At 55.6% G+C, this 24852-nt stretch overlaps 1 protein-coding gene across 4 annotated transcripts in view; it reads left to right on the top strand.

Annotated features, from left to right (window-relative positions):
• PDE2A (phosphodiesterase 2A) overlaps positions 1 to 24852 on the top strand; it is a 67623-nt gene that overhangs the window by 6389 nt on the left and 36382 nt on the right. The window contains exons 2-3 of one of the 4 annotated variants that reach the window (XM_088843168.1): positions 4297 to 4357; positions 16869 to 17047. The exons of 1 other annotated variant lie outside the window; for it this stretch is intronic. In XM_088843168.1, coding sequence (XP_088699294.1) covers positions 4297 to 4357; positions 16869 to 17047 — 240 coding nt within the window. Of the gene's footprint in view, positions 1 to 4296; positions 4359 to 15667; positions 15873 to 16868; positions 17048 to 24852 lie in introns of those variants that run through there. 2 more of the 4 variants (XM_055423601.2, XM_055423599.2) reach the window with 2 other exon arrangements.

Genomic DNA, 24852 nt, shown 5'->3' with positions numbered 1-24852 from the left:
TGTAAAAGTTGCACCATTTCTGGAAGACCAGATGTTGAGGGCACATCTTACAATCTCAGGATTGGCCATTGCTTGGCTCCTACTGTCCCATGATCTTGCATAGCACCACTTTTTAGGCTGCATTTTCTCACCTGTAAAAAGAGGAAGTCGGGTGAGATGAGCTCTCAGGAGCATCTGGCATTGTCAGTGTGTGGGGTTCCAGCTTTTCATGGCTCTCAGCTCCCAGCCAGGGCTGTGTGGATGCCTAGCTGTGTGGTTCTGACATTCTGTGACTTTAAGATGCTGAGACTCTAGGAGCCGAAGAAGCAGACTTTCTGTGATGCTAAGATTCTAGGATTTGATGATTCAATGATTCTAAATGGGGTTTCTGGGAAGAGCTGCAACCACCTGCCTCGTTAATGTTGATGTTCAGTTATTAAAAACATAGCAAGAAGCAATGGAGACAGCTTGGGGCCAGGGGCAGCCCCTACCCCCAGGGAGGGAGTGGAAGAGGGGCTGGGTTGGTAGTTAGTGGGGAAGGAGACCCTCTCAGTCTGGGTTGCACAGACCGTTTCTCCTGCACCAGCAGAACTGGTGTACCTGCACATGCGAGATCCACCACTCCCTAAGCTTGCAGGGTAAAGGGTCATTTCCTTCATCCCTCTGTCCCTAATCATTTCAGACTATGGCAGAGAGAGAAGTGCCCTTTCCTCCCAATGCCTAAAGCCTGTGGGAGAAATGTCCACAGTGGAGGAAGGAGAGGCCTGCTTACCCCCACCCCCTCCTTCCCTGGCAGCCCCGGCCTGAGGGGGAAAACAGGACATGAACACTTCCTGGACACAGACATGGGAGTGCACGAAGCTCTGCCTGTGAGGCTCAAGTACAAAGGGCCTCTGACTGGGGCAGAGGCCAAGCAGCTAGAGGGGCAGTGTGGGCATCGGTTAGGGACCCATCAGCACCCCTTGAGGACAGGCCAAGGAGGGTGGACCCTGTTTGTGCCCTGGGAGTGGCTGTGAGAAGGACTTAAGGAAGGGAGGTCCCAGGCTAGGGGGTCTGAAGGGCTAATGACTGATGTGGGCTCAGGCCACCAGCCCAGCACAAGGCCAGCTCATTGGTCCAGCAGTTCGTTGCCTCTTGGGTTGTGCACAGTCTCAGCACCCACAGCAGAGGTGGAGAAATAACCTCCAGGTAGGGGAGAAAGATCTCAGCCCTCTAGACAGCCCACCCTGGCCAGGTCCCTCAGAGCTTAGTACCCCTGTCCAAGACCCAGCCTGGTGGGTTCACGGATCCAGTGACAGAGGCTGGGACCCAGACCCATCACACAGCGGGGCCTGAAAGTACAGGTAGGACTTGGGTCCGGGGAAGAGTGCCTTTGTCTGTCACCTGCCATCTTTTTCCTCCCACAGGCCAGGAGGCAGGTGGGGTGGTGACAATTGCTCACTGTCATCTACGAGGCTACATGGTCTACCACAGCCTGTCCTGGCCCTGCGGCTAGGGTCCCCAGCAGGAAATCCCTCCCCAGCTGCCCGACCCACAGGCGGCCTCCCTGGGGTTCTCCTCCCTCATCTTCCTGCTGCCACACCCCTCACTCTCCTCTGCTTCTCCTTGGACTCTCTCCCCATCCTTATAAGTTTCTGTCTCTGGCCATCTTTGTATGTCAGTCTCTCCAGAAGATTGTTAGACTTGGTAGGGCCCTAGGAGATCATCAGGTCCACCCCTTTTATTCCTCAGGTGAGGGCGGTAGCTCAGAGAGGGGAGGGTCCTGTCCGAGGTTGCACAGTAGGCTACAGTGGAGCCCAGGTCATGAAGGCACAGTCTTGGCATCAGGCATCTAGGGTTTCAGGACTGCCTGTGTCATGGCTAACCCGACAGGCTTCTCTCCTCAGGTCTGAGCTGTTCTCCCTTCTTTTCCTTTGCCCTCTTCTCTGCTGCCTGGCTGACCCCTACCTTGGGCAGACACTGCCAATGGAACACAGACCAGAGCCTAGGACTCTATGACTGGGGTGCATACCCATGCACATATGGATACACAGACACTTGCAACTGTATGTAAGTCCCAGGGGCAAACCTCTATTATGTAGTTGGGAGGCTGTCCTGGAACCTAGTTTCTCTTCCTGTGAGGCACTGCACACCTCTTCCAGGAAGCCCCTGGGGACTTCTCTGCAGAGTCCCTTTCCCACCAGTCCCTTTGTGATAACTGAGTTCTGTTGCACCTAGGTTCCTCCTCTGTGACCCCAAGGGCACGGCTGAGTCTCCCTCTGGCCCTGGAGCCCTTCCTTCAGTGTTCCCTCCTTCTGTCTCCAGGAGGGGCTCGGCTTCCTGTGGCTGGGTGGGGAGAGTCCTGAGGTCCCTAGAGGACAGTGGGACAATGGGGAGGCGGTGACAGATGAGACATTGCGTCTTTCCCAAAGTAGGCGCCACCCTCCCCTGACCTCCTGGCCGGTGTCTGGGGCACAGCCCTGGCCTGTGGGTCCCTTAGGACTAGGGTCCTGGTCTGACTCTCCCCCTCCCCCTCCCTCTCTGAGCAGAGGTCTCAGCATCAGAGCTCCTGACCCAGCAGCAGCTCTCTAATTGGAAAGGTGTGGAGTCCTGGTCCCCAGAGTGGCAGCAGCACATTAACAGGATGGTGTAGACTCCTGGGGCCTCTGGTAGGGGTGAGCTGGACTGCTCTGAGTAGGAAGGTGATAAACATGAAGTTTGGGGTAGGATTATGGAGGCACTGTGAATGCCTAGCTGAGACTCCCACCCCCAATCCTATCCACCTTCCTTGTGCTTGAGCTGGGTGACGGGGAACCAGAGGGCATGGGGCAGGACCCTTTCCAGGGAGTGGAGAACCTGGGGTGCAGTTAGAATTGAGTGAAACTACCAGTGCCTCTTCTCAGGTGGGGGAGGGGGCTGCCCCAGGGCAACTCAGTGGTGGTGGTGGGTGGACCATCGGAGGCCAGGGTGGAAAAGAAGGCTTAGGCTTGTGGACAAAGGGATGGGCCCTTAGGTCAGACACTTATCTTGGCCCGCGTCATTTCCTCTGCCGGACATGGCTGGGTTAGCGGGGTCATCACACAGAGGGAAGGAACAGGCCGAGCCAACGCACATGAAGCCCTGCACTAGACTCAGGCACATGGGTGAACTTGTCACGCCCTGGGCTGCAGTCAGTCCCCCATCGAGGCCCAGCCGCGGAGCCACAGTCACCCTGGGAGTTGGCGCCATCTAGACCATCACCCCCTCAGCCTCTAGACCCAGGCATCCTTGGCAACACTCGGGCCCAGCTGAAGGCACTGCTGAGGAGGGAGACCCCACGGGACATAGGGACACGTAGGACAAGCAGACACTCTGCCAGAGCCCCCCCACCACAAGCGTCCACACACCAGGTGCAGCTACTGTCACCCCGAGGGTGACCCAGGCAGAGCCACAGATTCCAGCAGGTGTCCAGAGCCTGAGTGAGATGAAAGGAGCAACAGGCAGGGAACCCAGAACTGCCCCCTGCCCCTACCCCGCGCTGACTGTGCCCTCCCCACCAGCTCGCTGAGTGCCCGAGGCTGTTTATTTCCTAGCAGGGATGGGTGTCTCATCCCCACCCGCTCCCCCTCCCCACCACACTCTTGCCAAGCTGCCAAATCAAATCAGCCCCTGCGCGCGCGCCAGGCGGGCACGGCGGCCAGCAGCTGACGGGAACGAAGCCAGGCTCAGAATATCCCGCCGCCTGTGCCTGTCCGATGCCTGGGTGCGCTTGTGGGTGGGGGTGGGGAGGGACAGCCAGCCCCTGGGCAGCGCCTCCCAGAGTGGATCTGATTCTAGATGCCCCCCTGGGTGGTGGGCACCCACGAACGAGTAAGCAGGTCCTGGTGTGTCTTCCAGCCCATGAGGAGTTGTGGAATAGAGCTGATAGGATGCAGGTTGGGGGTCTGATTGGAGCCCAGACGTCTGGGCACTGGGCTGGGCTTGAAGACTCACATGTATGATCCCATTCACTTGCCAGCAACCCCAGCTGGGAGCACAACCCAGTAGCTGTGAGCTGGACAATACAAACCCCATTTTATAGATGGGAAGCCGAGGCTCAGACAGCAGAGTAAAGGGAGAGAAGCAGAAGCGGAGGGGACCTCAGGAGGGGTAAAAGTGTGGTCATGTCCACCCCTGAGGAGCCCCAGGCTGAAGGAAAGCATTTGGCTCTATTCTCAGAGTTGAGCCAGATGCACCCATGGGAAGCAGGGGCCATCACAAGGCTCCCTGGAGGTTCTGGGTCTACTGGGGGTAGGGGCCGCCTGGGGAGACGGGGGAGGGCCTGGCCGGCCTCAGCCCCTGGCTTTCTTGTCTCTGCAGCCAGCCAGGACCTCCTTGCACAGGAGCCGGTGTCCCCCGGGAGTGGAGATGGCACACTGCAGGTGAGAGCTCAGTGGAGGGAAGGACGACTGGGGTGGGCTTCAGGGTGGGGATGGGGGACACAGGCTGGGGGCCAGTCTGAGTGCTACCCCCACCCCTGGGAGGACTGGGAGGCTGGAGCTGAATCCCAGCCCCACCCCCTCCAGTCTAGGGTCACCCCAGATCAAGACCACCTCTCCCTCCCTATTCCTGCCCAGTTCTCTCCCCGTGAGGATTCACCCTCCTCCGGAGTCACCTGGGTGTCACTGGGGCTCCTCCCTCATCCTCCCCACCCTCACCCAACAATTCCCTGTTGATTCTCTGCCCTGAGTATCTGGTGAACTCCTCTCCAGCTCCCCCACTGCCTACCTGGGTCTGGGACGGGTCACCTTTCCCCTGGATGGCTTACTGGCTGTCTCCTCTCAGTTGCCCCCTTCTCCAAGTGACTGCCAGAAACATCTTCCTAACACACAAACCTGAACTTGTCACTTTTCAGCTTAAAAATTCTCCTTGCTCCCCCTCCCCCTGCTCCCTCTGTAGCCCTAGCCAGGTCACAGTCCCCCCTTCATTCACCCCTGCCTCCATAGCACCATTCTGGCTGGCCTTTTCCCCTTTCAGCTTCCCAAATCCTTCTGGGCTCAGCTCTAGCCTCACCTCCTCCAGGAAGCCCTCCCTGCCTTTCATGCTCCCTCCTCTGAGCTCTCCTGCTTTGGCTGTCAGCTGCTAGGACATTCTGCTGCCTGTGCCATTAGCACCCTATTTTCTCCATCTTGTGACTGGGATGTCTCCCACTCTGAACTGTGAGCACCCTGAGCCTAGGGATGTGCCTTGTTCATTCCTCCAAAGGGTGCCTGAGGAGGGCTCAGTGAGTGCCTTTCCTTTGAGATGAGGGGTGCCATCTCAGTCCCTGACCATGCCTTTGCAGGGGTGCTTCATAGGAACTGTCAAGTGTCTGTGGGATCCTGAGTCACAATGGGGTGGGCTGGGGTTGGTGAAGGTTGGCACAGGGGAGGAGTGTGTGTGAGCTCAGAGAAACTTGGATGAGCCTCCCCTGTGCCCTGGGGTCCTGGCTGAGAGGAAGGGGAGACTGTGGCTGTATCAGCCCCTCCTCTGGGCCAGGAGCTGTAGATCCACTTCCCCATTTAATCCCCACAAGGATTAAATGGAAGGCAGGGGCTGTGATTCTTCTACTTAGGGGAAGCTGAGGCCCAGCGGGGTCACACAGGGAGTGAATCAGAGGCAGAGCTGAAAGTGGACCTATGTCATGTATTCAACCTTGGCTCTCTCCCTGCCCTTGGGTGAGATGGCCGAAGATGCCCACGCGGGGCCTGATGCCCAGTGGGATCAGCATGGGCTCACTTCTGGACATGGAGCCCAGCCCTGAAGATGTGCCTGCAGCTGGGTGCTAGGCGAGGGAGAGGGGGGGGCCTGGAGAGTCATTATTAATTTATTTCTGGCTGTGGCATTCCCCGTGGGGCGGGGGCTCCCCCGGGAGCTGGGACAGATGGTGTTCCTGGGAGCCAGCAGTGTCTCGGCAGCCGCTGCCACCCGTCAGGAAAGACTGGATTTGTCATCCTCCCAGGAAGCTGAGAGGGGAGAGGGCTTTGGAGAAGCTGAGCCCGTCCTGGGCGATGGGAGTGGGGCTGCAAGGGCAGGAGCCGGGCCCAGGCTTCTCGTTTCTTTCTCTGTGCACAGCCCCCTCTCCTTTGGCCCTTGGCTCTGCTCCCTGCAAGTTCAAGTTCTGCCTCCTTCCTCACCTTCCCCAGAGGCTTCCCCAGATCATCCACATTTTTTCCTGCTGCCTTTCCTTTTCCTGGGTCCCGCTGCCCCCTCTCTCAGCCCGAAGATATGGGCTATGAGCCCCCCAGGGTCTCAGTTCCTTCCCCCTAGTCCCACACCCATCACGGAGATGGCAGGTGTCTGCCTGGCCTCTGAGTAGCGCCCGCTGTGTTTCTGGGTTCACTTAGCACTCCTTCCTGAGTGCCCAGACCCATGCTCAGCCCTGCTGGAAAGAGACAGGTTGCTGCCCCTGGGGACCCCCTAACACAGAAAGGCTAGGATTGGAGAGAGTAGGAACCCTAGGGTGTGGCTCAAACTATTGGGACCCCTGGAGGGAAAGAGGGATGGGAGACTGATGAGGAGCCTCCTGTGAGGGTGGAACCTGGGGAGGTGAATGCACTCATCCAGTGGACAGACCATGGGGTCAGGTGGGCATGAGTTCAAGTACCAGCTTCACCACTTCCTAGGGGTGTGACCTTGGGCCAGTCCCTTAACCAACCTGAGCATCAGTTCCCTCACCTGTCAAAAAGGGATAAGAAACTTCACCATCATTGGACATAATCACTATTATTGGATGTAATAATCTTGGCAGTCCTGTTGGGAGAAGTTACAAAGATAGTATGTGTGAGGCACCTGTCCAAGGCCTGGCCCGCAGAGAGTCCCCGAGGGAGTTTGCAGCCTCCCTGCTTCCCTCAGGGTTGAGATCCTTGGAGCCAGGTCTAGATGGCTCTGCTTTGTGAGACCAGGTGCCCCAGGGGGCTGGGTGGGCACAGCTCATTCTCCTGCCGCTGGCAGCACAACAACCACGAGAGCAGGACTGCCAGCTCCCATGCCCTCCCAACGGATGTCTGTTCAGCACACCTTCTTTGGATGGCTCCCTAGCCCCTGTGCCAGCTGGCTGGCTTGGAGGAGGGGCTCTTCAGGCACCATCTGGAATCCTCCTTAAGCGCCAGGGCCATTACTCTCTCTGGATGTCAGGGTTGAGGCAGTTTAAGCAGTGAGCTGAGCACTCTGGGTGAATGCCCTCTCTGTGCTGGGTCTCAGGGCCCAGACGAGGTTTAGGAAACCCAACTGGGGCAGGGGCTGGGAAGAGGCAAGCATGAACAAGTGCACGGATATCCATACCAAGCGCCCTAATGCTCTGCCCAGCACTGGCTCCTCTATGGCTTCCCGCTGGATAAGGAAAGACCACACCTTTGCCATGGCATTGCCAGCTGTACCTGCTGGACCCCCTCGTGTCCACCCCTTGCCCCCAGACATGGCAGTGCTCACTTCTGAGACACCTGCTCTTCCCAACCTCCCTGACTTTGTTCACACTGACCCCTTTCTCTTCAATGCCTTTCCCTTTTCCCTCTACCTATTCCTTTTGGCGCTAATGGTAAAGAATCCGCCTGCCAGTGCAGGAGACATGAGACTCAGGTTTGATCCCTGGGTCAAGAAGATCCCCTGGAAAAGAGCATGGCAACCTACTCCAGTATTCTTGCCCGGAGAATCCCATGGACAGTGGAGCCTGGTGGGCTACAGCCCACAGGGTCACAAAGAGTTGAATAAGACTGAAGCAACTTAGCACGCAGGCACACACGCACTTTTTTTTCAAGCCCCAGATTAGGTGCCACATCCTTTGTGAAGTCCTCTCAGATTGTTCCCTCCAACTCAGGTCAAGTTGGCCTTCCCCCCCGCTCCTGGGCACTCACACCTCCAAGCTTCCCCGAACTTACAGTCAGACAGCTTGTCACACCATGTGGTTATATGTCCTTTCCCATGTAGTTGTATCTGGCTGGTAGGAACCAAGGCTGAGTCTTCTTAGTCTCTCCTGGGCTCATGTGGGGCCTGGCATAGGCCTGGTATATAGTAGGTGACCAATAAATGCTTCTTGATCCAAAAAGAATGGCTATGAGATGAGGGTGAAGTAGTTCTAAGAACTGTATTGCTGTATTGGGTGCAGTCTTGGAGACTTCCTGGAGGGGGCACCTTGGAACTTTGAAGGATGAGGAGGGTTCAAGTCAGTGACTAATGAGACCAGAGATCAGCTGGATGTCAGGGAGGTCCTCGTGGCTGGCTTCTGAGAGGACCCCCTGAGGGCAACAAAGACGGGGATCAAGCACACAGAGAAGCCTGGAACAAGGACGTAGAGGGGGCTGCAGGAGGCTGGCTCCGTGCTGAGAACCCAGCTCCAAAAACCTTTTCGCCCTTGGATCCTGGTCTGAGGAATGCTTGATCTCCGAGTCTAGAGTGAGGCTGAGACTCGCAATGGTCAATAAATGGGCCCCGGTGGTGGGCTAGCTATAGGCAGGGGCAGGAGCCAGGGTGGTCCTGTTGGGTAGGACTGCGGTGGGGGTTGGGAAAGGCTTCGGGCGTGAGATGAGCGGCTTGTGCAAGGGCATGTGGGTAGGATGTCCCTGGGTCTGCACGGGAGAAGGCCGACATGTCAGTGGAGGTTACTGTGCTGGGATCGTTTGGGGTGAGGCTGGAGGGACTACTGCAGGCAGCTCTTCCCATGCTCGTATTTAAGATTCTTAAGTGACTGCTCTGAGCTGGGAGACCTGCCAGCCTCCTCCTGGATTCCGCACATCAGGAGCAAGTGGCCTCAAAGCTGCCCTATGGCCCGCAGGGAGCCGCTGCCAACAAGTTGGCCGTAGCATCTGGTGTCCACAGGGGCCCCCAGGCCCTGCCATCTGTCTGCGCCCACCTGTCAGGCTGCACAGGCCCAGGGTGTGCAGGGACCTGGGCCAGGGAGGCGATTTCAGCTGCCACCCCAGCCTGTCTGTCGGTCTGTCCATCCATCTGTCCACATCCCTGACTGACCAAGAACGAGGCAGAGATGGGCAGATGCAAGTCCTGCCGTTGGAGAAGCCTAGTCTGCAGGGGTAGGCATCAAGCACTAGGCATTCACACCCAGGGAAGACACAGCTGAGCCTGGGCCAGACTTTTTGGCCAGCTAAGTCTCCAGGTGGTCCTCTCAAGCGCTTGAAATGGAGGCTCAGAGGAGGTGGGGAATGGCTGTGAGGCAGACAGTAGGTCAAGGCCGATGCTGGGCCAGATGCTGTGGCCCCGGGCTGGAGGCTTCTCTGGCTGGCCCCTCCCCCACCGCCCTGCCTGGCCCTTGGCTGTAAACATAGAGAGAACAAGTTCCGTTTCCCGGGAAATATTTATCTCAGGCCGTGTGGGGAGCGTGCGCTGGCCTCCGCCTGTCCTTCCTGCGGGCTGGCCTGGGGCAGGAGGTGAGGGGGCTTGGTGGCCTTGGGGGGCAATCTGTGGGGCCCCCGAAGCCTGAGCCAGGAAGGGTGTGCCCTGCGGCTCCCACCGGAGCTGGAGTCTGAACGCTGGCGCGCGCGGGGAGAGGAGGCAGCTGATAGGAGAGAAGTCGCCGCATAACCTCCCTTCTGTCACGTTCCTATTTTCATCCCTGTCAACCCGTCTCCTCCGGTTCCTGCCTCCAAGCCTTTGCTCCTGTCTGCTGCCCCCACCTGGGATGCCGTTTCTTCCACTTCCTTGTGTGTCCCAGCTCTCAGCTGGCTTCCTCTGGGAAGTCTTCCCTGACTCCCTAAACCCCTAACCCTATCTCCCCCGCCCAGGAGCCTGTCCTTCTGCTCTGGCTCCCAGCAGCTTCAGAATGAGCCCCACAGATCAGCCAAGGTCTTGTTCCAAGCCGCTCAGACAGTCCAGACAGCTGTGTCCAGGCTGCCTAAGAGTCCCCTTCCTAGGAAACACAGGTCTGGGCCCCCTGGGGGTGAGGCAGGGCCCAGAAGTCACTTTTCAGTGATTCAGGACAAGCCCAGGCACACCGGGGAGCCAGGCTGATTGAACAGGGTGCTGGAGAATCCCACATGAGCCCAGCAAGGATGGGGGCAGGTAGAGGGGCCCCAGGTCCCTGCCGGGGCAGGGGCCAACTCTTGGGCTTTAGGCTGTGTATCCCTGATGGGGGCCCTGACAACAGGAAATCCTTGAAGGAACAGGCAGTGGCTGAGGACTCTGAGCACAACAACAGGAAACAGCCTTGACACGGGGCAGCAGCTCTGGTGACGGGACCTGGTGGGGTGGGGGCGGGGACAGCGTGTGGGTCCCAGGGTGATGCCGAGGGTGACACTGAGACACTGGCAATGGGACAGTGGGGGTTCTGCTGTGTGACAGCAAGTTTGTGAAATCATGGGACACTGTGTGGAGAGTGGGTGAGTCATTGAGTGTGACACCAAATGGCACACAGCAAATGTGTGCCACCACTTGTCCAAGCCTGTGAGACAGTGGACGTGCTGCTGATGGTGTGACCCTGTGATGCTGACTGTGTGGTGCTGAGTGACACTACGCGTGACGCTGAAGGTGTGACACAGTGAGGATCAAATATGTAAACACGGGTGAGTGACACTGTGCAGTAACAAGTGTGGTCCTGAGTTTGGGGGCTCAAGTGTCTGCCACTGAATTGTCAGTGTGGGCCCTACGCGTATAGGGGAGGCTGAGTGTGCAACCAAGGGTGTAACGCAGAGTGACCTCGTGTGTGAAAACCAGCGTGTGACACTGTGCAATCCTGTAATGCTTGTGACACTGTGAGCTGTTCGCACACAACCCTGTGTAAGATGCCGTCATGGGAAGACCCTGATGGGTTCAGGCAGGGAAGTGACATGGTCTGATTTGTGGTTTTGAAAGAGTCTATACTTTTGTTGCAGAGTGTACGATGGGGAACCAGTTGGAGGGGCTGAGAGGAGGTAGGCAGAGACTTGAAGGCTATTGTAGCCACCCAGGCTGGAGATGGTGGTGCCTGGGCTAAGGGGAGGGCAGAAGAGTTGGAGAGAAATGAACAAACTTTGGAGATATTTGCAGGTAGAAATGACAGAACTTGCTGATGAATCAGAGGATGAACCAGAAGGAAAGAAGGAGAATGGCTCCCAGGTTTCTGATTTGAAGACGCAAAGGATGGTTGGTGGAGATGTTACTGGGAAAGGCATGGGGTGGGAGAGGACAAGGAGACAGAAATTGACAGACCTGTTTTGGACATTAAGTCAAACATCCAGGTGATGGGCGGCTAAGGCCAGGCTGGGGATATATTTGCGAGCCAGCGGGTAGGGCTGATTTATGAAACCGCAGACCTGGCTGGGATGACCTAGGGAGGGACAGTGAGAGAAGAGGTGAGGACTGAGGACTGAACCCTGAAGTGAAGAGCTGCAGCGAGGCAGAGCAGGAGCGGCCAGGGAGGTGGAGGAGACCAGATGGGGTGAAGCTGGCAGTCAGGGAGCGGGAGAGGTTCAACAGGGTGAGATGCTGCCAAGCCGTCAGGTAAGGTGGGAACAGGGAGATCGTGCTGGGCTGGGCCTCGTGCTCAACTGAGCCAGACAAGAACCCTGTTGGTGACACGGTGGGACCAGAAGCCAGATGGCCTGGGCAGGTGATGAGTGGCCGTGAAGACAGAGCGAAGTCAGTCCTCTGGAGACCTTTGGTTGTGAAGGGATGCAGAGAGGACGTGTGGTCGCTCCAAAGGGGTGTGAGGTCAAGGGAAAGTACAATTTTTTCTTATTATGGAATATTTTAAACACGCAATGCTTGGGAGAATAATACAATAAGCTGGTCATATACCCATCACCCCAATATAAGGGTCATTAAGATTTAGACATATTTAGTTCATCGATCCCTCCTTTTTATTTTCGTTTTCCTTTCTTGAAATATTTTGAATTGTGGTAAAATATCCATAATATAAAATTGACGATCTTAACTATCTTTAAGTAGAGAGTTCATTGGTGTTAAATATATTCGCAGGGATGTGCAACCATTTTCCAGAACATTTTTCATTTTGCAAAACTGAAACTTATACCCATTAAACAACTCCCTCTCCCTCTAGCCCCAGGTAACCACTATTCTGTTTTCTGGCTCTATGAATCTGACTATCCTAGGTAACTCATATGAGTGGAATCATATAGTATTTGTCTTTTTGTGATTCTCATTTCATTCAACATAATGTCCTCAATTTTTCATCAAGGCCATGTCATAATATATGTCAGAATTTCCTTCCTTTTTGAGGCTAAATAATATTCTATTGTATGAATAAACCACATTTTGTTTATCAGTTCATCCCTTGATGTACACTTTAGTTGCTCCACCTTTTTGTGAATAATGATGCTGTGAACATGGATGTACAGATATATCTTTAAGATCCTGATTTCAGTTTTTTAGATACATACCCTGAAGGGGAATTGCTGGATCACATGATAATTTAATCTTTAATTTTGAGGAACCACCGTACACTTTTCCGCAGCAGCTGTACAATTTTACATTCCCATTGACGGTGTACCAGGGGTCCAGTTTCTCTGCATCCTCACCAACACCTCTTTTCTGTTTGTTTGTTTTTTAAATAGTGGTCATTTCAATGAATATGAGGTGGCATCTCCCTGCAGTTTTGATTTGTGTGCCCTGATGATTAGTGATGTCGAACATCTTTTCACGTGTTTGTCAGTCATTTGTACACCTTCTTTAGATAAATGTCTATTCAAGGTCTTTGCCCATTTAAAAATCAGGTTGTTTATTTTATGGTTGAGCTATAGGGTTTCTTTGTATATTCTGGATACCAACCCCTTATCAGACATATGATTCTCAAATATTTTCTCCCATTTTGTAGGCTCTTTTGCTGAAGTATTTTAATGCAAATCTCAGAAATAATGTCATTTCATCAAAGGTGGATATTTTTAAGGTCCTGGATGACATGAGACAGTGCAGCCCAGAGCCAGCTTGGAACTGTGTGTGTGTGAGTCTGTGTGAGTGTGTCTTGGGGACCTTGGGAACACGGTGTGTGAGTGACACTGAACGTGGGCCTAGCCCTGAGTGAGGACCAAAGGGATAGTTTCACTGTGTGTGGCCCCGTGGACACCAAGAAATGATTGTGTGTCACTGAGTGTGTGGGACGTGCCATGTGACGGCAGCGGCGATCGTGTCCTCCCTGTTGTCACCCTGAGCCGATGAGCGTGACATACAGAGTGGACGCTGCATGGGATGAGAAGGGTCGCAGGTGTGTTGTGAGTGATGGGGGGGTGTGATTGTGTGGGATCAGCCCAGCCTCGGCTGCTGACCGTCAGACAGGACAGACAGCGCAGAGTGGACGAGCAGGAGCACTCAGTGGGGACAGAAATGGTGTCTGGGCCCAAGTATGAGCTGGCGTGAGGCCTCCTTTCTCTGAGCTCCCCAGGAAGGCTTCCTGGAGGCAGGGTGGGAGCACGGCACTGGGATGCTGTAGATACCCGGTAAGAGCAAGGGCTATGGTGTCTCACCTGACATTTAGCAGGTCATTTTCTCTCTTAAGCCTCAATTCTCTCAAGAATAAAATGGGGCTGGCGGGAGGATTACGTGAAATGGTGCTTTTAAATGAACACAGTGCCTGGCCCTAAGTGAATGCTCAGTGGTCCCTTGGGGAGACCATCTCTTGCATCCCAGTGTCCAGGTACCTGGTGTGCTGTGAGCATCAGTGTGTGTGCAGCGGGGCTGAAGGGAATGAATGAGGTGTTTTGTGTTCACAGCCCTCCACTTTCCCTCTCCCATCCCTTCTGTCCTCTGCTCAGCGTTGTCAGGACCTCCCCATCCCATATTGCTCCCACACCCTCCTCTCCCTGGCTCCTGCCATCCTCACCCGCTGTCAGCCTCCAGCCCAGGCTCCTGCAGCCTCATTCAATTAGGTCGATGCAATTTGCTCAAGAAAAAATGCCATAATGTGGTTATCACACCAGTGGGGGATCTGGCCAGGGTTGCAGTGGGGCGGGGGGGCGGGTGCTGGTGGGTAGGAGACCCACACTCACAGCTGAGGGCTCAGGTCTGGAAGGGCCTTTCTCTTGGATCCCCACCCACTCCCTTGGGCTCCATTTCGGAGCCCACAGAGTCCAGAGCTTGGATCTCCCCAGCTCCAGGTCCAGAGATCTTGAGACAGAAGCTTGCAGTGATTAGGTTCATTGTGTCCATGGAGGGTCCCTGGTCCTCTCCATGTCTCAGTCTCCCTGTCGGACAAGGAGAGTTGTCTCTGGTGAGGGTGGGGGTGGAGTTAGGCGCAGGGGTGGTCTCTGATCCTCTGACTGGCCTAGATCATCTCTGCATCCCTGATCTGGTCAGTCCCCCTCATGGCTTCCGGAGGGCCTTCTCTTAGGCTTTGAAGAAGGCAGGGTAGAGTGTGGGTGACGGGGAAAGAAACCCAGGGGGAGTTTGGTGGGAGTGGGAGTCCTCAGAGCCTTATCTCTGTCCAGAGCCAGAGATCCTCTAGTTCAAGGCTGCACACCTGGAGTGGGGGCAGGAAGAAAGGGAGCTTCTGTTTCCTGGTCACCTTCAGGGCCACAGCTTCTAACCTCACAGGTTGAACTTTACTCACACAGGGTTCCAACAGCGCTGAAACCCAGCGTACACTCGCCCCTGCCCCCTGCCAACCCTTGTCCCTCAGGCTGCATTTGCCCAGAGGGTTGGGATCACCTCTTTGTAACTTGCACAGAAGTGCCCTAGCCCCCTGGTTGGGAGCCACTTAGGCAGGACCGCAAGATTCCTCTTGAGTCTTCTCAGTGGCTCTGGGAGAAGTCACGATTTTATAGATGAGAAAACTGAGCCCAGGGAGATGAAAAGCTTGTCCAGTGCCACACAGGTGACGTGTGGCAGGGAAGACTTGTAAGCCCAGGTCTGCCAGAGGTGATGGGGTGCGCAGGGCAGGTGAATTAAACCCCCCACAGGCACAGATGCCAACACTCAGCCATAAACTCATTCATTCGTTCAGAGACAAGACCAGCCACCGATGCACTCACAGTTCCACAGACAATTACACACTTGCTGTGTGCACCCAGGCCCACATAGACATCACCAACCCACATCACACCCACACAGGCCCCCGCATGCACAGATGGCTTACACACAGACATGGCCTCAGGGGTGTGCTCACACTCCCAGAGTCCCAGACTCACATGCTTTCACACAGACATCCTCCTAATGACCCGAGGGACATATTCTGCTATGGTCATATGATGGTCCATAGGGACATGCATTATGGACAGCTGAGGGACAGGCCACACGTGTGCTCAGATCACCAGCTGAGGAGGAGCTCCCCATAAAGTGGGGGGAAAAGTCAGGTGGGATGAGTGTATCTGGAATTTTGCAGTCAGAAAAGTTAATGCAAAAACAATTCTAGTGTTCATTTCCAAGACAAAATTTAGAAGGTCTGGAAAGGGCATGGCAACCCACTCTAGTATTCTTGCATGGAGAATCCCATGGGCAGAGGAGCCTGGCCGGCTACAGTCCATGGAGTCCAAAGAGTCAGACACGACTGAGCGACTAACACACACTCTGGTGAGGCTGGGGGACAGTCTCATCTTTTTAGGGTTTGGGGGCCTCTAAAAGACCTGCACAGATAGATTCTCACAGGCACAGCAATAGCGCAAGATCTCCTGAGTTCACTTGTTTACCCGGCCCTGAGCTGTGTGTGTGTGTGTGTGTGTGTGTGTGTGTGTGTACACATGCGCTCAGTGGCTCCCGGATTCTTGGGATATGAGGAGGGAAAGTAGGAGAAGTTCCAGAGACTCCGGATGTTTGTTCTGTGGCTTCCTGGGCCCTCCAAAGGCAAATACTTTTGGATGCCAGCCTGCCTGCCGGTGGTGGGTTGTGTGAAGAGCCTGCCTCTGGAGCCCCACGAATGGGGACCCTGCATAACGATGCAGCATGACCGAGGCCCACGGCCAGCTTCCCGTGGACTCGGGGGCCCATCACCTCCCCTCTCTGGGGCTCGGTTCCCCCATCTGAAAAATGGAGGCAGAGAGGAGGTGAGACTGGATGGGCCTTCCCCTCGAGACTGAAATCAAGAGACATTCCAGGCCCAGGGTGCAGAAGAGAAAACCAAAGCTGGTGGGGAGATGCTGGGATCAGGGGAGGGTGTGGGACCCCAGAGCCTGCAGCGTCTCCCCACCAATGACCCCTTCCCTGGAGAAGTGCAGTGCCTCAGAGCTTTGCTCAGGGAGTGGAGGGGGAGGGAGGCCCAGCCCGTGCTGATCTGCCAAGGGGAACAGAGGAGGCAAGGTGGGGGTGAGACTCCCCTGAACCCTGAAGGACTGGATGGGGAGCAAGAGAGCACAGCAGGGGTGGGACACCAGAGCAGACCTGGACTGAGCCTGGAAGGACAGGAGGGGAGAAGTGAGGAAATGGAAATGGAGGAGCCAGGGCCTGGAGGCAGGAGGATGATGGGGTGGTGGGAGGAGAAGGTTGGAGAGTTGGAAAGAGGCTGGAGTGTGGAGCCTGGACCCGGGTGTCAGTAGGAATAGCAGTGGCCTTGTCTGGGGTGCTTCACAAACAATTCCAACAAGTCCTGGAGCTCAGAGCCTATTCTGGGGCCCCGGGAGCCATGGCAGGTGTGTGTGTGTGGGGTGGCTCAGAAAGGCCCCTGCTCTGGGAAACAAAGTCATTGGAAACCCAGAGGCAGGGGCATGCCTGAGATGAACCCTGCCCAGAAGATTTCTCATTCTAACCCTCAATACAGTGGGACTATTTTTAGGAACAATGAAAATGCTCACACATTCCTGCAGGGGCAGGGAGAAGGAAGGGGGGCCAGGAGCCAGTGCCGAGGGGAAGGGTGGACCCCACCCCTCCCTCCAGTTCGGGCTTCATCCTCAGGGCCAGCGAGGTTTGAGGACCCTGGCCAGCCCTGCCTCCCTGGCCCCAGCCCCAAGGCCCCCTCCTGGCTCTTCTTTTGTTCCTCTGCTTCTGAATCGGTCCTTATTTCTGTCCCAGTCTCTTTCTCATACTCACCCTCCCTCCCACCCCCGGTCCATGCGCAGGGAATTGGGGAACAGCTGAGATGGACCAGACCCTGAAGACAGAGCCAAATACAGTCATGGGACCCAGCAGTGAGGCTGTGGGAGAGATGCATGCCAGAGAAGAACAGACTCAGAGAGAGGGACAGACGTGGAAAATCCAGGAAGGCTGGGAGGGAAACAGAGCTCAGGTCAGAGCCTCGAAAGTCCCCTCTGCAGCCTGCTGTCGGCCTTGTGCTGGAGGGGACACCCTGCCTGGCCTGGCCCCTTCACCCCCAGCCCCTCCCCAGGCCAGCCCTTCCTCCCTGCCCTCTGCAGGCCCACACTAACCCTGTGCCAGGCCAGTGCCATCCGTTACTGACTTTCCACTGTGGGCACTGTGCCTGGCACAGGGAGAAACCAGGGGCCCTGTCCCTGACTTGGAGGAAGACACCCAGCCCCTCCCCACATCTGAGAGGGTCTCGGTCCATCCACCAGCCAAGATGGAACCTGAGGGGCAGCTGTGCTCAGCAGGGAGGGAGCCTAGTGTGTCCCGAAGGCCTCTGGCTGGAGCAAGACCTCCTGACTCCAGGTGCATGCATGATTAGTCGCTCAGTCGTGTCCAACTCTTTGTGACCCTGTGGACTGTAGCCCGCTAGGCTCCTCTGTCGATGGGATTCTCCAGGAGAGAATATTGGAGTGGATTGCCACGCCCCCCTCCAGGGGATCTTCCTGACCCAGGGATCAAACCCATGTCTCTTAAGTCTCCTGCATTGGCAGGTGTGTTCTTTACCACTAGTGCCACCTGGGAAGCCTGACTCTGGGTGGGAACTGGGCAAGTCCTCTCCTGCCTCTCCTGGTCAAGCTGGGGACTAGGTTCCATGGACCTGAGGCCCTGTAGACTCTGGTCCTGTGTGAATTCCCAGGAGGGCTCAGAGGAGGACAAGTGACCCACCCAGGAAGGCTGCCTGGAAGAGGCAACCTCACTCATGAAAAGAGGTGATAATGTTAGTGCTCCAGGGAAAGGGCCCCTCCCTCCTGACATACCATCTATCCCCTGCCCTCTCCGCATGGGGAGGTGATCCTGAGGCAGAAGGGCCCCCCAGCCTGCAGAGATGTCTTGGAAATGTTGCCAAAGTCCTCTGTACAAGGTATTCTCATTCCTTAGGCTCCTCTAAGACAGTAACTGTGCTAGACTTGGGAGACTTTGAGAGGACTTAGCTGTCTTCCTGGCCCAGGGTTCTCCAGAAGTCATAGGGTTCACCCCTCTTGCTTGGTAATGGCATATACCCTTCACAGCCCAACAGCCCTGGGCACTTGGGAGTCTAACTGATCATTTGATAGCTCAGTGAATAAATACCTCCTGACACCTGTGATGGGGGTTTCATGATACAGGGGTCCCCAGGAGGAATAGGATACAACCTCTGCCCTCTAAGAGCCCCTGATCTGATGGGGGAGCCAGGTAGACTGTAGTGGGAACTCTGCACGCCATGCCATCATGGGGAGCACAGGCTGTCAGAGCCCTGGGTGGGAGACTCAGACTGGCCTGAGTGAGGGAGCGAAGACAAAATGTTCCTGGAGGGAGGCCCAGAGAAGGGAGTCCAGTTGCTCATTTATTCAATCATTCATGGGTCCAATTGTTCCTTCAACCATCGTTTCCCGAGAGACATTAATTCGTCTCTGACGCTGGTCTCAGCGGGTCACTCGGCTCCATCCTTCTCTCCTGCCTGGGCCACTGTGTCTGCCTCTCAGAGGCTCCTGGACTTGCTTTGTTCAGCTTCCAACCCACCCTGAAGGCCATGTGACAGGGTGAGGCTGAGAAGTGTTCAAAGGCATTAAGGGTCATGGGACCCAGAGGTGAAGGCCAGCCGGGTTCACCCAGTCCTTTGTTGGGGCACAGACTCACTGGGAGGGCCTTGTCCTTGCCTACACACCACTGGGGCAGGCAGCGCACCTCCCTCTGTCCCAGGCTTCTCTTTAGTGGTATGACTGACTCATGGCCAGCTTATACCTGTCTCCCTGGAACTCCCGGGCCATGCCTCGCCTTGCCCGCACGGGCCCTTGGCCAGGAGTCAAGAACAGTAGAGGCATCAGGTGTTGGGGATGGCAGTGATGAGGGGCTGCTGCTGGTGTGCTTGAGAGGAAGGCTGTGACGCTGAGGAGAACGTGAGCAGTGGGGGTGGAGGTCGCTGTTGGCTCTGCCATGAGAACGAGGCAGAGGGGCATGGGGGGCATGCCTAGGCATGAGCCTATCCTCAGCCCCTGACCCCCGCCACAGGCCATCTTCTGCCTCCCCCACTTGGCTCTGGCCTCCGTCCCTCTGCACACTCTGCTGTTCCCTCATCCCATCCTTTCCTCACCCCAGACCCTGTGCTAGAGACTGAGGGGGCCAGGGAGTCAAGAACACAGAGAGCCGACTGGCCGTACAATTCCTGCCTGGCTGAGATGGGCTTGGAATCGGCGAGGGGCTCGTGAGGGGCTGGTTGTGGATGTCGGAGGCACAGAGCCCACGGGATGGGGCTGAGCTCATCAGGGAGCTGCGAAGGGAGTCTCCGGGACTGGGGGTGTGGGGGTGTGGAGGGGGTCTCCAGGACCGGGGGTGTGGGGGTGTGGAGGGGGTCTCCGGGACCGGGGGTGTGGGGGTGTGGAGGGGGTCTCCGGGACCGGGGGTGTGGGGGTGTGGAGGGGGTCTCCGGGACCGGGGGTGTAGGGGTGTGGAGGGGGTCTCCGGGACCGGGGGTGTGGAGGGGGTCTCCGGGACCGGGGTGTGTGGAGGGGGTCTCCGGGACCGGGGATGTGGAGGGGGTCTCCGGGACCGGGGGTGTGGAGGGGGTCTCTGGGACCGGGGTGTGTGGAGGGGGTCTCCGGGACAGGGGGTGTGGGGGTGTGGAGGGGGTCTCCGGGACCGGGGATGTAGAGGGGGTCTCCGGGACCGGGGGTGTAGGGGTGTGGAGGGGGTCTCCAGGACCGGGGGTGTGGAGGGGGTCTCTGGGACCGGGGTGTGTGGAGGGGGTCTCCGGGACAGGGGGTGTGGGGGTGTGGAGGGGGTCTCCGGGACCGGGGATGTGGAGGGGGTCTCCGGGATCGGGGGGTTTGGAGGGGGTCTCTGGGACGGGGGGGTGTGGAGGGGGTCTCCGGGACCAGGCTCAGGTGTATTCTACAGTGCACGTGTCTCCAGTGTGGCTCGGAGGCTGGAGACGCGGCCCTGTTGGAGTAACAACTGAAGCCAGAGTCTGCAAAGGGCAGGGGAGGGGCAGAGAAGGGGATGGTTGGGAGAGAAGGGGACCCAGAGGAGGGAGGAAGGAGCAAGAGAGGGAGGGGAGAGGGCAGGCCCTTCCTTTAGGCCCGGGCCCCTGAGCTCTGAGGGGCCCCCTCCACACACCCTGATCTCTTGTCACCCCCCGGCCCCACCTCACTCTCCTTCCAGGACCTCCGCCTCTCCCTCCCCTGGGAACCTTCTCTGAGGAGTCCCCCTCATATGTGGAAGTGGCATGGACTTGCCAGAAGATGGGTCATTCTCACCCGAGCAAGACCCCTGCCTTCTGATCCATAGTCACATTACCTATGAAACAAGATGGTCAAAACAATCACCTCCCACGGTTCATGGGAGGACTAAAGAGAGTGTGTGTTGCTGGGTCTCCAAGTGTGGTCCCTGGGCCAGTAGCGGGGAGTGTGTTGGAAATGCAAACTCTTAGCCTCATCCCAGACCTACTGCATCAGAAACTCTGGGGGTAGGGCCAGCAACCTGGATGCTCACAAGCCCTCCAGGGGTTCTGGTGCATAGGTTTGAGAACCACTGATGGATGCCCTTAGCACACAGTAGGTGCCTTTTCTTCCCTGAAGCCTGATGCCCGACTCAAGTAGGACTCTGACATGTGAACTTGTCCAACTGAGGCCCAGGCCTCTCTTCTGCCACTTCCTCAAATCAGGTCTCCCAAGGATCACCAAGCCTCTTTCCTCTATTTTCTTGACTCCGATCCAGCTCAGCTTTGTTGAGGGGAGGTCTGGGGCTGCAAGATCTTAGCACTCTTGGGCAGCTCTCCTCTGTGTGTTTAAGGTACCAGATCCATTCAAGGCAGCTCCTTGGGTGCACACCCAGTCTGGGTGGGCAGGAGGGGAGAAAGGAGGAAGGGCCGCCCCTCCTGCTTCCTGGCTGTCTCCTGACTCTATGGGGTGAGCCATGCTGCAAGGACTATGAGAGTCACAGAGTAAGTTCCGGGTGCTCGGTCTTGGCTGGGGTCTGAGGCCCAGTCCCCAGGGGCTTCTCTGGCCTGAGCCCGGGGGCAGCCTCCTTTGGGGGAGCTCTGCCAGTCATGCTGGTGGAGCAGATGGGCTTGCAAGTGCCAGGCGCACGCTGGGTGCAGAGACAGATGGGCTCCTTTGTCCCTGAAGGCCCTGTTCTCTGGGAAGAGGAGAGTACGTGTGTGATGCCCACCAGAACAGGAGGCAGGAAGCGGAAGAATAGATGGCATCTGCCCTGGCACCCCTGACTTCTCCCATCATGGCCACCTTCCTGGGTATCCTCATTCTGGGGATGCCAATCTTGGGTCAGACACTTTCACAAGTTCTCAAGATGACCACCTGGGGGGGTTAGGGAAGGAGTGGGCAGGAGAGACAGGAGTTGAGGGCAGGGAGCAGGAGTGTACAAAACAGAGAGAGGGCAGAGGCCGTCTGAGAGGAGAGAGGATTTGGAGGTGGGAAAAGACATTGAGACTCAGAGGTGGGACACGAGAGCAGCCTGTGACAGACATGGCCCGAGGGAGGCAGGGCAAGAAGGGGAGACCCGCTCGGAGAGATCGGGGAGACACAGCCTGAGAGAGACACACAGGACGAGAGGGAAGGAGAGAAGAATAGAGTGAGAGGGGTTCCGAGGTCCTTGAAGGCCCCTTTTTTAGAGAAAGGGATACCAAAACCCAGAGAAAGAGGGGGTTCCCCAACCTCAGACCACCCAGGGGACCTGGCACAGGGAGAGGTGCATAAATCAGCATGTATGGCCAGTCCCAGTAACGCAGCTTGCTTCAGGAGGAACCTTGCCATTGGCTTTGATGTTATTGCCTTCTTCTAGGTCATTGTGGGGGCACAAGGAGGCTTCCCTCCGGAGAGCAAGGGGTGGGCTCTAGGTTGCCAGCAGCAGGGAAAGCAGTGGGATGGTTGATGGAGGTGACGAGAGACAACGAGACTCACAGAGACAAGACAGGAGAGCAGCATGTGACACTGACCTTGACCTTCAAGAAGGCCATCAGTGCCTCTGCTGGTGGCTCCAGAAAGGATAAGACCAAGGTCTCTGGCTTCATATAATCCGTTAATGAGTTAGAATCATTTTGCCCAGACTCTCTCCCTACTCAAATTGAGTGCAGAAAGGCTGATCCAGTCCCAATGCTGGCTCCAGGGTAGACCTCACTCCAAACAGGCCCCACTTTCTTGCTATCTAGGGTACTTTCTAGAGTGTGTGGGGAGTGGCACCATCTACAGTGCTGAGTGGACCTACCTCCAACCATAGAGCTGCAGGTAGGGAGCTGGGGAAAGTATGAAGGCTCCATCCACCCATCCATCCATTCTTCTACCCATTCATCCATCCATTCACATATCCACTCAGTTCAGTTGCTCAGTCATGTCTGACTCTTTGCAACCCCATAGACTGCAGCATGCCAGGCTTCCCTGTCCATCACCAGCTCCCAGAGTTTACTCAAACTCATGTCCATTGAGTCGGTGATGCCATTCAACCATCTCATCCTCTGTCATCCCCTTCTCCTCCTGCCTTCAATCTTTCCCAGGTTCAGGGTCTTTTCCAATGAGTCAGTTCTTTGCATCAAGTGGCCAAAGGATAGGAGTTTCAACTTCAGCATCAGTCCTTCCAATGAATATTCAGAACTGATTTCCTTTACGATTGACTGGTTGGATCTCCTTGCAGTCCAAGGGACTCTCAAGAGTCTTCTCCAACAGCACAGTTCAAAAGCATCAATTCTTTGGTGCTCAGCTTTCTTTATAGTCCAACTCTCACATCCATACATGACTACTGGAAAAACCATAGCTTTCACTAGATGGACCTTGGTGGGCAAAGTAATGTCTCTGCTTTTTAATATTCTGTCTAGGTTGGTCATAGCTTTTCTTCCAAGGAGCAAGCGACTTTTAATTTCATGGCTGCAGTCACCATCTGCAGTGATTTTGGAGCCCAAGAAAATAAAGTCTGTCACTGTTTCCATTGTTTCTCCATCTATTTGCCTTGGAGTGATGGGACTAGATGCCATAATCTTAGTTTTTTGAATGTTGAGATTTAAGTCAACTTTTTCACTCCTCTTTCACTTTCATCAAGAGCCTCTTTAGTTCCTCCTCACTTTCTGCCACAAGGGTGGTGTCATCTGTATATCTGAGGTTATTGATATTTCTCCCAGCAATTTTGATTCCAGCTTGTGCCTTATCCAGCCTGCCATTTCGCATGATGTACTCTGCATATAAATTAAACAAGCAGGATGACAATATGCAGCCTTGACATATCCATTCACCCATTCTCATTGAATTAAAACACAAAATGGTAGAACTATGTGTTGTTAGCTGGAAGCTGTTGTTAGTGAAGAAACAAACTCAGAAGAGGAAAGGGCCTACTAAGGCCACACAGAATTTCCATAGTCAATCTGGGACACACTGGAAACAGCTGCTCTTCGCTATACACCACAGATTCTCCTCTGGGGTCTGGGAAATTGCTGGCTGTCATGCTGATATTTACACTGATGTTTGTTCACAAAAGCTGCAAGGGCAGGAAATGTGACCTCTTTCACCCCACCCTGAGCTTGGCTGTGTGTGAGTGTGTTTATTTGTGCGTGTGTGTACATGCTTAAGTGTATGTTTATGTGTGCATTGTATATTGCGTGCATGTGTGCTCAGTCATATCCAACTCTTTTTGACCCCATGAACTAAATAAAGCCTGCTAGGCTCCTCTGTCCATGGAATTTTCCAGGCAAAAGTATTGGAGTGGGTGGCCATTTCTATAGGGTTGCATTTTTATCTTTGTGTGAGTCTGTTTTCAGGTGTGTGCATGGCAATGTGTGTATGCGTGACACGTGCATGAGAGCAGGATGGCTCTGTCTGTACTTTTCCTCTCCTCATCCGTTTAAGATTTCTGGGGTTTAAAACCCTTTGACTTGAGCCTCAGTACCATTGACTCTTCTCCCTTCACTGGGGCAGCCACTCTGACCTCTGAGCCTCACCTCATGGTCTGTGGAATGTGAACTATTTCCTCCCTGAGTTGATCCAGGAGGTGAAATTGCTTTGGGATCTTGGCAAGATTCAAGAAGGCAGCATGTGAGCAAATCTTGAAGGCCAAGTGTGAAGTGGCCCTTCCCAGCTATGTTTCCTACACTCAACGCCTGCCATCTTGGGGCAGGCAGGCAGGGCAGGGCCAGGAGGTGGGTGGACAGAAGGATATCAGGCAGAGACCACCCAGGGCTTCATCACCATGCTTCCATCCAGCCCACTGGGCCCCCTCCCTACTGCTCCAACTGTCTTTAAGTTTCCTTCCCAATTCCCCTCTTGCGCCATTATCTTGCCCTTAGCCTAAGGAGTCACAGAAAACTGGCCAATCCAAGCAAAGGCCAGATAAGCATCCACCAATCTCAGTAAAGGACAGGTCAGGGCATTCCCCAGTCCAAGTAAAGGGCAGGTCAAGGAACCACCAGTCAGAACAAAGGACAGACTATTCTCTCTAAGGCCTCTGGGGAGGGAGCTGGGGGTCAGTCCAGAGCAGGAACAAGACAGAGGCTGGAGATCCAGAGAGGTGGGTTCTGGACCTGCCTCTGTCCTGACTGGCTGGCTGACCACAGATGGGGCATTGCTTTCTTTTTGAGCCTCAGTTTCCTCATCTGTCAAATGGGGAGACTTAGCTGTCCTAAGCCTGTGGCTTTGAGACACGTCTCCCCTGACATCAGAGCTCACTCTGTCACCTTGGCCCCTCTTCTCCAACTTCCACACTACACACACAAACTCCATTAGAGGGCAGGGCCCCCCACTTAGCTTATCCTCC

The sequence above is a fragment of the Moschus berezovskii genome, chromosome 14 (assembly GCF_049115385.1).
Source record: "Moschus berezovskii isolate FMDL1 chromosome 14, NW_MosBer_1.0, whole genome shotgun sequence".
Classification (NCBI taxonomy): domain Eukaryota; kingdom Metazoa; phylum Chordata; class Mammalia; order Artiodactyla; family Moschidae; genus Moschus; species Moschus berezovskii.
Note: the sequence above shows the minus strand (reverse complement) of the source record. Positions and strands in the feature narration are given on the sequence as shown.